Source organism: Dipodomys ordii, unplaced genomic scaffold (assembly GCF_000151885.1).
Source record: "Dipodomys ordii isolate 6190 unplaced genomic scaffold, Dord_2.0 Scaffold96, whole genome shotgun sequence".
Classification (NCBI taxonomy): domain Eukaryota; kingdom Metazoa; phylum Chordata; class Mammalia; order Rodentia; family Heteromyidae; genus Dipodomys; species Dipodomys ordii.
Genome location: NW_012267312.1, coordinates 1071033 through 1084681, shown reverse-complemented (window position 1 = coordinate 1084681; position 13649 = coordinate 1071033). Strand labels below are relative to the sequence as shown.

The 13649-nt window shown below is 33.4% G+C and overlaps 1 protein-coding gene across 1 annotated transcript in view; it reads left to right on the top strand.

The window, feature by feature from the left end:
- LOC105993437 (dystrophin-like) overlaps positions 1 to 13649 on the top strand; it is a gene marked incomplete at its 3' end in the record, with an annotated part of 1816642 nt that overhangs the window by 739572 nt on the left and 1063421 nt on the right. The window contains 2 exon segments of the mRNA XM_013026710.1: positions 6705 to 6839; positions 9669 to 9818. Of these exon segments, the coding sequence (XP_012882164.1) occupies positions 6705 to 6839; positions 9669 to 9818 (285 nt within the window).

Here is a 13649-nt window from a genome sequence, read left to right as displayed (position 1 = left end):
AATGCTGGCTGTAGGTTTGTCATATACAGTCTTTATTGTATTGAGGAATGTTCCATGGATTCCTAATTTTTCCAAAACCTTCATCATGAAGGGGTGCTGGATCTTGTCAAATGCTTTTTCTGCATCTATTGAGATAACCATGTGGTTCTTATTCTTGCTCCTGTTGATGTGATGAATAATATTAATTGATTTGCGTGTCTTTAATAATTTTTGTTCACTGTAGTGCTCTTCATAAGACATATTGCCTAACTATCTCCTTTTTTGATACTTTATATTTATTCCTTATTACAAGTATACACACATCTCTTGTATTAGAGGTTTGTGAATGCTTTGAAAAATAATCATAAGGGGATGAAAAAGAACAGCACTGCAAAGTTACCAAGAAAGTCACAACTAATTCTCTATATGTCTGTGAAATGATAATATTTCAATAAAATAATCTTATTTCTTCTCATGATACAACAATTATCTCTGCTTCCTATTCTTCATATATTTCACTTAAATGAAAATCTTTCATATATCAGAAATTTGTTCTGTGGTACAATTTTCAAAGAAACCTTTTATTTATATTAATTACAAATTTTTCTAACCATTTAATTATTGTGTTTTTCACTCAGTTATAGCAAAACTAACCATTCCTATTTGCATTTTACTTATCAAGTTATTCAGTTTCTTTGTATTCTTGTTTTTGTTTTGTGCTTTCTATTGGGGTTTGAACTCACGATCTAGGTGCTGACCCTGGAGCTTTTTGGCTCAAGGCTAGTGAGCCACAGCTCCACTTCGGGCTTTTAGAAGGTTGACTGAAAATAAGCATCTCTTGGACTTTCTTGCTCAGACTGGCTTCAAGTTGTGATCTCCAGTTCTCAGTCTCCTAAGTAGCTAGGATTACAGGTGTGAGCCAACTGTGCCCCGCTTCTTTGTACTCTTTTGTACTATTGAACATTTACACTTTATGTATTTCAGGTAGTATCCATAATTATTGTCATGCATACCTTTATCAACAATTTCAACAATAATACATATTTCAGTTCATCTCAATAGCAGTAATATAGCTGAAATATTAATTAACCTAATTTCACTCTGAAATTACCCCTTCAAATTTGCATATTAGTGTAGATGCTCCCTGTTCTTTTTATCTTCTTACTCTCCAAAAGTTCATTAGTACTTTATTGCTGCTGTTATATTATTATTTTATATAATATTTATTTAGACTTGTCAATACTATTTTTCCAATTTTGCTTTTACTTTTCATCTCATTCCCCATTATTCAATTTCCTCCTGGCTTTTCATTGAATGTGACTATAAATTCTCTCAAGATTTAGCATGATTGAAAGTTCCTTTATTTTCCTTTCCGTATTGAATAATAGCATGGCTGAACATATAATTATGTAGAGACAGTTATTTTTTATAACACTGGAAATATTATTCCCTTGACTTCTGAAATTTTGTTCTGTAAGAAGTCTGCTGTCAAATTATTGTCCCTTTATAATTTTTTCAGGTACCTTTTGCATTTTTTCTTTGTCTTCAATTCTCTGTAGTTTAACTCTATTTTTTCTATGTGTAGACTTGCTTTCATTTGGCTTTGCCACTTGGTGTGTTTTAGTAAAAGACAGTAATGTTTTTCTATAGTGATTCTCCAGTAACTTTTGGAAGATTATCTTTCCCCAGTCTTCCCAATCTTCCTAGAAGAAATCATTAGTAGAGCTGTGAAAAAAGATCCCTATCCTATATTCTGATTTTCATTACCCTTTTAAATGTCTGTGTTTTTATTTGAATCTGCCCAATTCTGAATAACCTTTTGAAATATATGTTCCAATATTTTTTTCAACCTCCTATGGTACCATTTATCCTTCAAGAAATCTCATCATGTTGCATAGTTATCTATGTTTATCAATGTCTCCTTATATTTTTTCAATTTTCCATTTCTACGATTGCATGTAATTTTTAAATATTATCTTTTTCATAAATTTCTGTTTTTATTTACTACTGCTTATATCTTTAAGCATTTCTACTCTGAGTCATTAAAATTCAACACAATGTAAATTTTGGTCTTACACTTGAAATCTTCCACATTCCATTTATTGTTATAACTTCATTGCTTCAAAAATTTTTATAGAAGTGAGAGAAAGCAAAGTTGTCTTACAATAATCGTATCTCAACCAATTCTTGAATGCTAATAGTCTAATGTTGGCACAAAAGAGAGTAAAATACTTTTTTCATGATTAGTCTATTGTTCCCCTTTGTTACATTTTATCACTAATGACCTGGCTTCTTCTCTATAGTTTCCACATAGGCTACTGGAAATCTGGATTAGCCTTATTCATATGGACTTCAATCCCAAAATGTCTTGCCTAAGTATATTCATATTACCTTGTAATATTTAACAAGAATTTCAGGGCAACTCTTTCTGATAGATTTATACTACATTGTCTTGAAGACTACTTCTTTTTGTTTCTTCAGTGATCCTTCAAAGTTTTATTAACTGCCTGCATATCAATTCAGAGACTGTGAGTACTGAAATTGTCAGCCTTCTATTCTTCTCAGGAATGGTACACTTGAAAAAGTTGTCCTGGATTTTGTTCAACAGGAAATTTATGCCAACTACCTGTTCTTTAATATACCTATTCACTAGAATAATGGTGCTGTTTTAGTAATACAGATGGGAGTGGAGTATGTAGCTCAATGATAGAACACTTACTTGGTAGTCACAAGACCCAAATTCTTTCCCTAATACTACAAATAAAGAAAAAATAGTATTCACAGGTAAATTTCCCCCACTGGTTCCCATACAAATGAGAAATCATTGTCCAACTTTATAAACTGTTCTCTCACTAGTTCTGCCTTTTCATTAACCTTTTTCTATTTAGACCAGTTCTTGTGTGTTAAAAAGGAGAGAGATGCACTCCCAACATAGAATATAAAGAATTTATCTTGATTATTTCCTAAATATGAAAAAGTACTAAACTCAAAGAAAATAATCCCTACATATATGACCAGCCCAAGTATATTATTAATGAAATTCTCTAATATCATTGCATTATCTGTGTCTTGGGGGGATTTTATCTTTTATTCCAATTTATAATATCCTCTATTTGTGGTACATTTCCTTTTATGGCGATGACACTTTTATTCTAAGCTTGCTTATAGAAGGAATTGTTTTTACCAGTAATTCTTTTTGTTTTGGACTTTGGAAATTACTTAGGAATCTTTGTACTTGCCTCTTCCTGAACCATAATGATGCCATGGTATGCTTTCATGTGTGATATAAGGTTAAACCTTAGGTTTCAACTAACAATCTGAAGGAGTCTCAGATTAATTAGTATTTCCTTAGAATAGGTGGAGAAATTCTAGTTCTTACATTCAGGATAGGTGGCCCACTGTTCATTCTTCTTTCATCTCCCTGGGTTATGTAAAGCCAATACCTTTTTACCCATCCCAAGTTAGTATTGAATACCTCAGCTTGTACCCTGTTCTGACACCCTACCATTTTGTTAAGCTTTGTTTTCCACTGTCTATTTGCCTATTTTCCCCTGGCACTTGAGGTTCTCTGATACATATTTTATAGATCAGCTTTGAAATTAGAATGGTCACTTTATATTTTATCCAGAATTTCAACATGACTAAAACAGTGTGTGTGGAGGGAGGGTTATAACATCAGTTTCATCTACTACTTTGAATGGAAGTTCACTTAGTTGTCTATGTTATTCTTCAGAGCCACTTTGCATTCTGTCATTTCAAAGGAAGATTAAGTTGCAAACTGTTAACCTTAACAGTTACTCTAACTAGATTTAAGCTCTAATTTGGGCTTGAAGACTATATTTTATTTTACAAAGGTGACCTGAAAGCTGGTACATTCAGTCTTTCCAGCTGTGTCCTTCAGATACTTTGAGGACAGAAGAGGCCATCCATCCAGACAGTTAAATCAGCAAGATAGTTCATTACCTCAATCTGCACCAAAGTTAATAAGACACATTAACAATCACATCCCCTTATCTTCAAAGCTCTAAGGTACTCTTGAGTATTTAAGGAGATATTTATATTTTCCCACTGGGATCATTGCCCAGAAGGAAGACAGCCTGTAGTACAGCAGGAGCTGGAAATGACCCAGATTTAAGATTTCCACCACCTTTTAAAGAAAAACACTTAATTTCACTTTCTGAGAAAAAGCTGCATATAAAATACCAAGTAGCTATCAAGTTGATAGGCTTTCAAGGCAGGTTAGAATGCTAATTTTCATAATATAGAGATAAAATATCATCGATCATTTGAAAGGATATATCCACAAAGGAAAATTTAAGGGAAAGTAGATAAGTGTTTAGATTTTCCTACAACCAAATATTTCTTTGTAAATTGTATGTTTGATGGTCCTAGCAGAGGGGTGCCAGGAAGAGGTGATTGTATTTATAGGTTAACCAAATCAAATTGAAAATAACTGCCCTAATATTTTTTTATCATTTAATTCATGTCCTTGCCTTTTTAACAGATATAATCACCATGCAGAAATTTCTCTTTACTATATATTTGTTTTACATTTTGCCCATGAATATAAAACATTAAAAAATATGGCAATATTCAATTTTACTTTATTGAGAAATAGTACATGCTGACTTATAATTCACATCTAATAAGACTTGGCCCTTTCACCAAGTATTTTTGGGGTAAAGATTCATCCATGCTGCACTACTTGATTGAATCATTTATTTTTGCTTCTGTATTCTCTGTTTAGAAAGTGATATAGTGAATTATCTCTTCTAGTAGACATGCAAATGTTTCATTTATTATGCTTTTGCTACAAAAATATTGAAATAATCATTCCTGAAACTGTTTATCTAGTGCATGTAAAATTGTTTCTCTGAAAATATGTGTCTGATAAATGGAGCTGTTGGGTTGCTGGCTGTGTGACTGTTTATCTCATGAAGAATGATTCGTTGTTTCTAGAATAGTAATTCTAATGCCCTCACCAGCAAAAAATACATTTTTGTTTTGGTTGACCCATATAGTCTCTCATGCCTGGAAGTGTCATACTTCCCATTTGTGACAGTAAACAGACCATCTCACTTTAATTCTTATTGAACATATCTTTGGTTAAAGAAGGCTAAAAATGCATTCCTATGCTTATCATATACCTATATTTCTTTTTAGTTGAATGGATGATTCAGGCCTTATACCCATATTTCTATTGAGTTACTTATACACCTTTTAATTGCTGTGGCATTGTTAATATTCTTGTCTGGTACAAATGGTATTAGTGTCTTCTTTAAGGCTGAATGCATGTTTTCAATTGATTTTATTGTTGTTTTGGTTAACCGGGGTTTGAACTTAGGGCCTTATTCTTGCAAGGCAGCCACTCTACTATTTAATCCATAGACCAACTTTTCAATGTCTTGAGAAGGTACTTGAAATTATAATGATCTTTTTTTCTAGAGGCTTGTACTCAGGGCCTAGGTGCTCTCACTTACTTTTATTGCTGAAGGCTAACACTTTATCCCTTGACATACAACTCGATTTCTGGCTTTTTAGTGGCTAATTGAAAATAAGAGTCTCATGGACTTTCCTGCAAAGGCTGATTTTGAACTGAGATCATCAGATCTCAGCATCCTGGTAGCTAGGATTATGAGTGGAAGCCACATGCACATACAAATATTATCATTTTAATATCGTCAAACTGGTTAATTCTCTATGCTCAAGTTTTTACAAAATATTTTTATATATTATCCAATATTCTCAAGAGAGAAATATCATCTATATTTTCTTTAGCAATCAAATTTATTTTAGATTTGGGTCTGTATATGTTAGTTTTGTAGTATCTAGTTTTGTAGTATTATTCATAATCTAGAAACATATTTGCAGTAATATAACTCAAATAAATGATAAAAATACAAAAGTAATCCATATTCATGATAATTTTTACTGCCAATTTATAATAGCAAATAAAACTAAAAACATTCTAGCTATAAGATGTCATTGTACTGGAAAGATATAATCATTGAAATCAAGTCTTGGATTTAATTAAAATATTTTCCTAGTAATATGCAAAGTTATATACTTTAATGAAAAGAGAACTACAATTATATCCCTTTTAAAATTTGAGCTCTCATATATGATAAAGTTTAGAAGAGATCAAAGAAAGTGGTAATAACTGTTATGTGTGGAAATTAGTTTTTGCTATGCATTTCTGCATGTTTTTTGCTTGTCTTCTATACTGTTATGTTGATGAATACATTATTTTAAGAAGTAAATCTCAGGATTGTAAATTTATTCATGTAATAAAATGTTTCCTTAATTACTTGTAATTACAGAGATATTAGATGTTCAGAGTACCTAGATGCATTTTAAATAATCTCCTGCAAAGGAGAATGAAATATGTAAAATAAACTGTTATGTTTTCAGAAGTTTTGAAAATAGAATGTGAAAATCTCCCATTCATTTTTCTTCTGGTTCTGGGGCTTGAACTAAGGGCATTGGCATTGTCCTAAGTTTTTTTGCTCAAGGCTTACACTCTACCACTTGAGCCCTAGCTTTACTTTCAGCTTCTTGGTGGTTAATTAGAGATAAGAGTCTCATGGCTTCCCTGCCCTCACTGACTTCAAATTACAATCCTCAAATCTCAGGCTCCTGATAAACTAGGATTAGTGGTATGAGCTACCAGGACCCATTCCACGCACTTTCATGTAATTGATCTGTGCTGTATGTTTCTTTCTTAGGAAGTTTGGGCATGTTGGCATGAATTATTGTCATACTTGGAGAAGGCAAACAAGTGGCTGAATGAAGTAGAATTAAAACTGAAAACCACTGAAAGCATTCCTGGTGGAACGGAGGAAATCTCTGAGGTGCTACAGGTAAATTGTAAATTAATCTACATAATGATCATTTATATGAAGTATAGAAAGAGGTTAAGTACCAAACAGAAACTAAAATCTAAAATTCAAGTGAGAAAGTGTATTTACTATGCACAACTCAGCCCTGACACTTTGGATAAATATTTTGTTCCCTCTAAGATCCTTCTAGGTGTCAAGGTTTTAGAAAAAGGTTTAAATAACCTCTTACAGAAGACATTTACCTTTTGTTATCTCACCAAGTTCTTGGTACACATTGTACCTGATTAATTCAACGGCACATCTCTAAAGACTGAATGTAAAATGATGTTCTTTAGGATTAGAGCTTAACAGCATAATAATATGAAACATTACTTCCAGTTTGAAAGCTACATTTAATAAATTGAAACACATTTTAAAATTATGTAAAAAATAACCTTACAGAATTTCTCTACACTTCACAGTGCTTTAAGGGAATATGTGGACAGGCTTAGGTGTTGGAAATATATCTGTTAAATGTTCCTAAAATTTTAAAACATTTTAAAGTTTAATACAATTTAAGGGGTTGCATCTATTTATAATAATATGTAGTTTTACTATATGCAGCAGTGTATGTAGAGATGTTTGAAAAGTGTAACTTTTATAAATATGTAAAATAATACAACTAAATTATTTAAGATATTAAGGAAGTATAAAATGTTTCTTTAGATAGAGTAGACTTAAAACCTACATGATAGCAGATAATTTTTTCCAACTTTGTTTTTTTCAAGAAAATTATGAAACTTAAAACATGTAACAATAAAAATAGTGGAAATCCCAATGCTTATGAACAGTGCTTGGCTAAACACTCTTTATGAATTGATAGAATGATTCATATTCCATAAAATGTAAAACAAACTTGTAACATGCATGCAATTACTGGATATATTCTTTATAAATTTTTAGGTGGTCCTGGGGTTTGAATGGGGTTTCAACATAAAACTTTGCCCTTCTTCCTAGGCAAGTACTCTACCATTTGGGTCACACTCCAGCTCTGGGTCAAATTCTTGATACTATTTTTAAAATAATGCACTGAAAAAGAGGAGCATGTAGAAAAAGGAAATAACAATGAATACAAAATTGGAGGCAGTAAAAGAGAGTGTTTAAATAAGGGAAGAGGAAAAAGATTTCTATTTACATTTGCTATCATTTAATATCTTAAACACTGTTTGGTAATGTTTGTGCTGATCATCTAGTAAGCCATTTTTGAATAGCAAAAACCTACAGTGCCATAAATCAAGGACAGACCATCGCTGACTTCTAAGTTTCCTTGCTACTTAAGATTTCCATAATTGATTTTGTAAATTTGTTTTGTTGCTTTAGTTCATTTTGTTATTAGTGAACAATCTATATACACCATTAGTATTTTTAAAGAAATATGTAGGTATTAAAGTAAAGGTCACCAATGTTACAGTGTTAGAGTAAATAAAATGTATACCATAAAAATTTAATAACATTTTTGTAGTAAAATGTAGTGAAATATTTACATATTTTAGAATTCAGTCATATTTTGTACAAAATCATTTAGAAAGCCTTTGTATTTAGATTTACTGAAAAAAATATTTTGAGATTGCACAGAGCATATAAGAACACTTGCAAATATATATTGACATATTGCTTTTTTTCAATATAAGAAAATAAAAACATTGGAGTAACTGGTTACAACATAATCTCTATCCCTTATTGTGTAGTCATGTTTGAGATCCAGTAGGATGTTACTGATTTACTTGTTTTCCAGAATGCTTAAACTTGATGTTAAATTCGTGTGTGTGTGTGTGTGTGTGTGTGTGTGTGTACATAAGAGACTCATAGACTTTCCTACTAGGTCTGGTTTTGAACTTTGATCCTCAGATCACAGCTACCTGAGTAGCTAGGATTGCAGGCCTGAGCCACAAGAGCCCATTGACACTAAAATTCTTTTCCCCAGTATAATCCATCCAGGCAACTTTTGTCAGGTTGAACAGTGTGTGAGTTAGGGATTATAGAGCTACAAATATAGAAAACCAGGCAATATCTAAAGATTAAAACTTATATTTTCCTACCCTAAATTACATTACCCATATATAAGAATCAACCATATGATGAAGCAATTAGTTGTTCTCTCTCCCTCTCTCTCTCTCTGTTCCCCCTCTCTCTCTCCCTCTCCCTCCCTCCCTGCCTCCCTCCTTCCCTCCCCCCTCCTTTCTCTGATCCCCTTTCCTGAGCATAAAGGACTTTATTATTACTTTCTTCAACTCCTACTCCAAAAGTAAATGCTACACCTATGGAGAGAGAGAGAGAGAGAGAGAGAGAGAGAGAGAGAGAGAGACAGACAGGCAGACAGACAGACAGACAGACAGACAGAGACAGAGAAAGACAGAAAGAGACAGAGAGAGAGAGAGAGAAACTTAGAAGGGCATAGGGATTCCTTCTTGAGAGAACTCCTATTTTTAACAAGGAAAAAACTTTGCTTAAGAAACTACCTACATATATATTTTAGAATCATGTCACTTGCTTACTATTGACCATAAAAAGGCTGAAAAAAATGAGTATTTTAGTTCTGTAGGTTTCAGAGTATAAGGCATCACTGTGAAGGTGGCTCTGAATCACTTTTCAACTGCTCACTCCAGAATTCTGTCACAAGCCAAAAAAACATTCAAAGATCAACCTCATATTTTGGAAACAACAATGTTCCTTCACATTTCATTAACCCTGTTAAATTTCGTTTTAAATTATGTATGGCTTAGGTGTATGCTAATCAAAAGTGCTAGGCTAATTTCTGTTAATTCCATACATTCAAGAAGAAAAATATTAATTATTGCAAATGTGTTTCAGTCTCTTGAAAATTTGATGCAACATTCAGAGGATAATCCAAATCAGATTCGCATATTGGCCCAGACCCTAACAGATGGCGGAGTCATGGATGAACTGATCAATGAGGAACTTGAGACATTTAATTCTCGTTGGAGGGAACTACATGAAGAGGTATGAAGCTAAGTGAAAAATCTTTTTAATCTGATTTGCATAGCAAATTTGTATAGCAACTGCCAGCTTCTCATATTGAATGAAGGATATTCTCAGTACTAGTTCAGTTGTAGGTTTTAGAGCAGGACAGGCACTTGTATTCTTTATACAAGTTTTTTTTTTTATCGTTTACCATAAAATATTTTTTAGAAAGTAGAATTTTAACAGGAAACTGAGCCAAAAGCTATAGATCTTATCTGAATACAAACATTATACCTTTCCCAAGTATAATGAGTGCTCAGTTCCCTTTTTCTTCTTTCTCTCTTCTTTATTTTCTGTTTTCTGCATTTGTTTGGGTCACATATAAACTGTTTATAATAGATGTGATATCATTAGTCCTATGGCTATTGTATATTCTTCCAAAATAAGGTAAAAATGTTCTTATTTATAGATAAAGAAGATGTTTTCTGATTTAAGAATTAAGACACATGGAATTACTTATTTAAAGAAACTTAAAGTGGAAGTATTTTTCATAGTCAAACAGTATTTTATATACTCTCTCTTAACTAAAAAATGTAGATTATTTACAAAGAAGAGTAGTATTTCAGGGACTGTTAATTTCACATCTTCAAACTAAGTACATTGACTACATCATGTGAGAGAAAGTTTGATGGTTGTTATTGTAATAGTTTGTCATGTACCTTATTGTTTATAGAGATTAATTATTTAAGTGACAATTATTTCTTCACAAGTTTGTAAAGAACATATTTAACAGTATCTCTCTCAATCTATCTATGGGTGGAATAAAGGGGAAAATGACTGTGATGGTCACTAGGGAAATTTGCAGGAAAAAATTTTGTTATTTAAGGTGGGGGAAGTCATACATGCTAATGAATTGGGAAGAAAGACTTCAGTATGATGATTTCCACTATCTTCCATTATAAAGAGAAGTCTGTAAGAGTGGGAATGGATGTGAGCAAGTATTCCTGCATCAGCCCCTGTCTTTAATCCTGACACTGTGTTGGCTGAGCTGCTTATCGATATTTCATCAATGTTAACATAAGGAATTGGCACTGGAAATGGGGGAATCCAAACAAACCCTTGGCTCTTTGCTGTTGCTTCACTTTTATTGGATGAGAGTTGTTTACATTTTCTTTTTTTTTTGGGGGGGTGTCTGGTCGTGGGGCCTGAACTCTGGGCCTGGGCGCTGTCCCTCAGCTCTTCAGCTCAAGGCTAGTGCTCAACCACTTGAGCCACAGTGCCACTTCCGGCTTTTTTCTTTTTGCTTATGTGGTGCTGAGGAATCGAACCCAGGGCCTCATGCATGCAAGGCAAGAGCTCTACCACTGAGACACCTTCCTAGCCCCAGTTGTTTATATTTTCAAGGGGCCACTACATTGAAGGATATTTGAATTTGGAGTGTGACATGGTTTTGAAATGTGCTTTATTTTTATTTGAACATAATTTACGGGTAAGAAATTATAGTTTGAGCCAGACACTAATAGCTCATATCTGCAATACTAGCTACACAGGGGACTGATGGAGGAAGGATTGTAGTTTGAAGTTAACCTGGTCAGAAAAGTTTATGAGACTGCGTCTCCAACATAACTAAGAAGATGTCAACCAGAGACATGGGTTGACTGGTAGAGCAAGATAGCTGAGCCAGTATAATACTATGAGTTTAAGACCTAGTAATAGGAAGGAAAAAAGTTTATGTTAAAAAAAGAACAAACGGGGGCTGGGAAGGTGGCTTAGTGGTAGAGTGCTTGCCTTGCATGCATGAGGCCCTGGGTCTGATTCCTCAGCACCACATAAGCAAAAAGAAAGAAGCTGGAAGTGGCACTGTGGCTCAAGCAGTAGAGCGCTAGCCTGGAGCTGAAGAGCTGAGGGTCAGCGCCCAGGCCCAGAGTTCAAGCTCCATGACCAACCCCCGCCCCCCAAAAAAGAACAAACGTCAATTTGTAAAATTGTACTGCACAAAGGAATGAGTCCCAATTTTTAGCATCGTTCAGGTTGCATCTGTTCTGACTATAGGAATAGATAACTTTCTAGTCAGATATTGACATCATTTCAACTTATGTAAATATTTTTAATGCTTAGAGATTGATAGTTGATCAAAGTGCTCGGCTCATATGCCCTTAATATTTCAAAGATATTTCATGTGAAGTCTGATTTCCTCAAACTAAATTGAGGCTGAGTGTTTCAAAATGTAAATGTGAAATCTGAAATACTTCAAAACCAGAAGATTTTAAATTTAGTTGTCAAGTGATATTGATTAAAAATTCTTACATGACCCCATGTGATAGGTCACAGTCAGGATTCTGGCACACTAAATATATAAAAATTATTTCCAAACAGTGGAACATAAATGAATTTCATGTTTTGAACTGACCAATATCCCAAATATATCTCATTATATATATATATATATATATATATATATGCAAATTTCCCCAAATCCCAAATAAATCTCAAAGGCCAAGGCTACTCTTCAGGGAATATTGCTGTGGTATGTTGACAAAATTCACCAATAAGTAGCTAATTAGGGATATGCTATTGAACTTTCTGAAAAACTGGCTGTTGTAAATAGTAGATTCACTGAGAAGCCACCTGCAGTAGTATTGCTGACCCAGATGATAGTTTAATCAGTTTCCTGCAGATTGGCTACCCAGGTGAACTTACTACTTAGACATCCTTTCAACTTACCAGGCCCTTTTCAATTCTTCAGTGGGAAGAGCAATGAGAGGAATTTTACTGAGCATCCCAAACCGCACATGCGGGGAAAGAAGTATATGCTCATTGGAAGAGAAGTTTTACTGCCTCCATTGTCAATCCAGCTCCCCCTATTGACAAAGTGTAGCATCATGCCAGCTGACCAAGGCAAAGATGTTCTAGTATAAATAACAGTGCCATGTTTAAGGGCATTACATTCATAATAAATATATCCTTCTATTGTTGATTGGCTATATGATATTGCATGAGACTTTACATCTTCAATATCGTCATCTATGATAACAGAGCTTTGTTTCATAAGATTATTGTGGCAAAGTATAAAACACTACATCTGAAGTGCCTAGTCTAGATTTAATTCAATAAATGATGAGAATGTTTATTTTGTCTAGAGAACATATCCTCTAGGAAATGTATATCTCTTCACATATGTGTATATGGAAAGCATAGACAGAGAAATATGTACATTTCAATATGAAAAATAGAAAAAATTGTATATAGTTAAGGTAATTAAGCATGTCCATGACTGAATCAAATATGCTTTCTCAACTGAGATTCAGAAATACACTGTGAAAGTATTCAATGCCAAAAGACAGAATCAGAAGGCTAATAAAATGACTTTTTAAATTTTGCCAGTCCTGGGGATGGAACACTGAGCCTGGCCACTGTCCTTGATATTTTGTGCTCAAGGCTAATAATGTTCTACCACTAGAATTCTTTTTTGTAGTTAATTTGTGATAAGATTCTCACAGACTTTCCTGCCTGGTCTGGCTTTGAATCATGAAACTAAGATCTCAGCTTTCTGAATAGCTAGGAATATAGATGTGAGCCATCGGTGCTGGCCAAAAAAATCACTTTTTCGATAATAATAAAGTCAGAGGGAGAACCAAAAGCAAATATATAAAATAAGGTAAAGATGAAATCATCTTTCTTAAAGCCTTAAAAATTGAAATTTCCACTTTTACATCATTATTCAATTTGACAGTGTACTATAACATAAATAAACTGGAATAAATAAATTTGAAGCTGCCATCAGTCTTGGCTAGGTTTATGTAGTATTTAAGCCACAATAACCTCAGTTATCTGACAATGAAAATAAAGCACAACTAGTATTATAAGGAT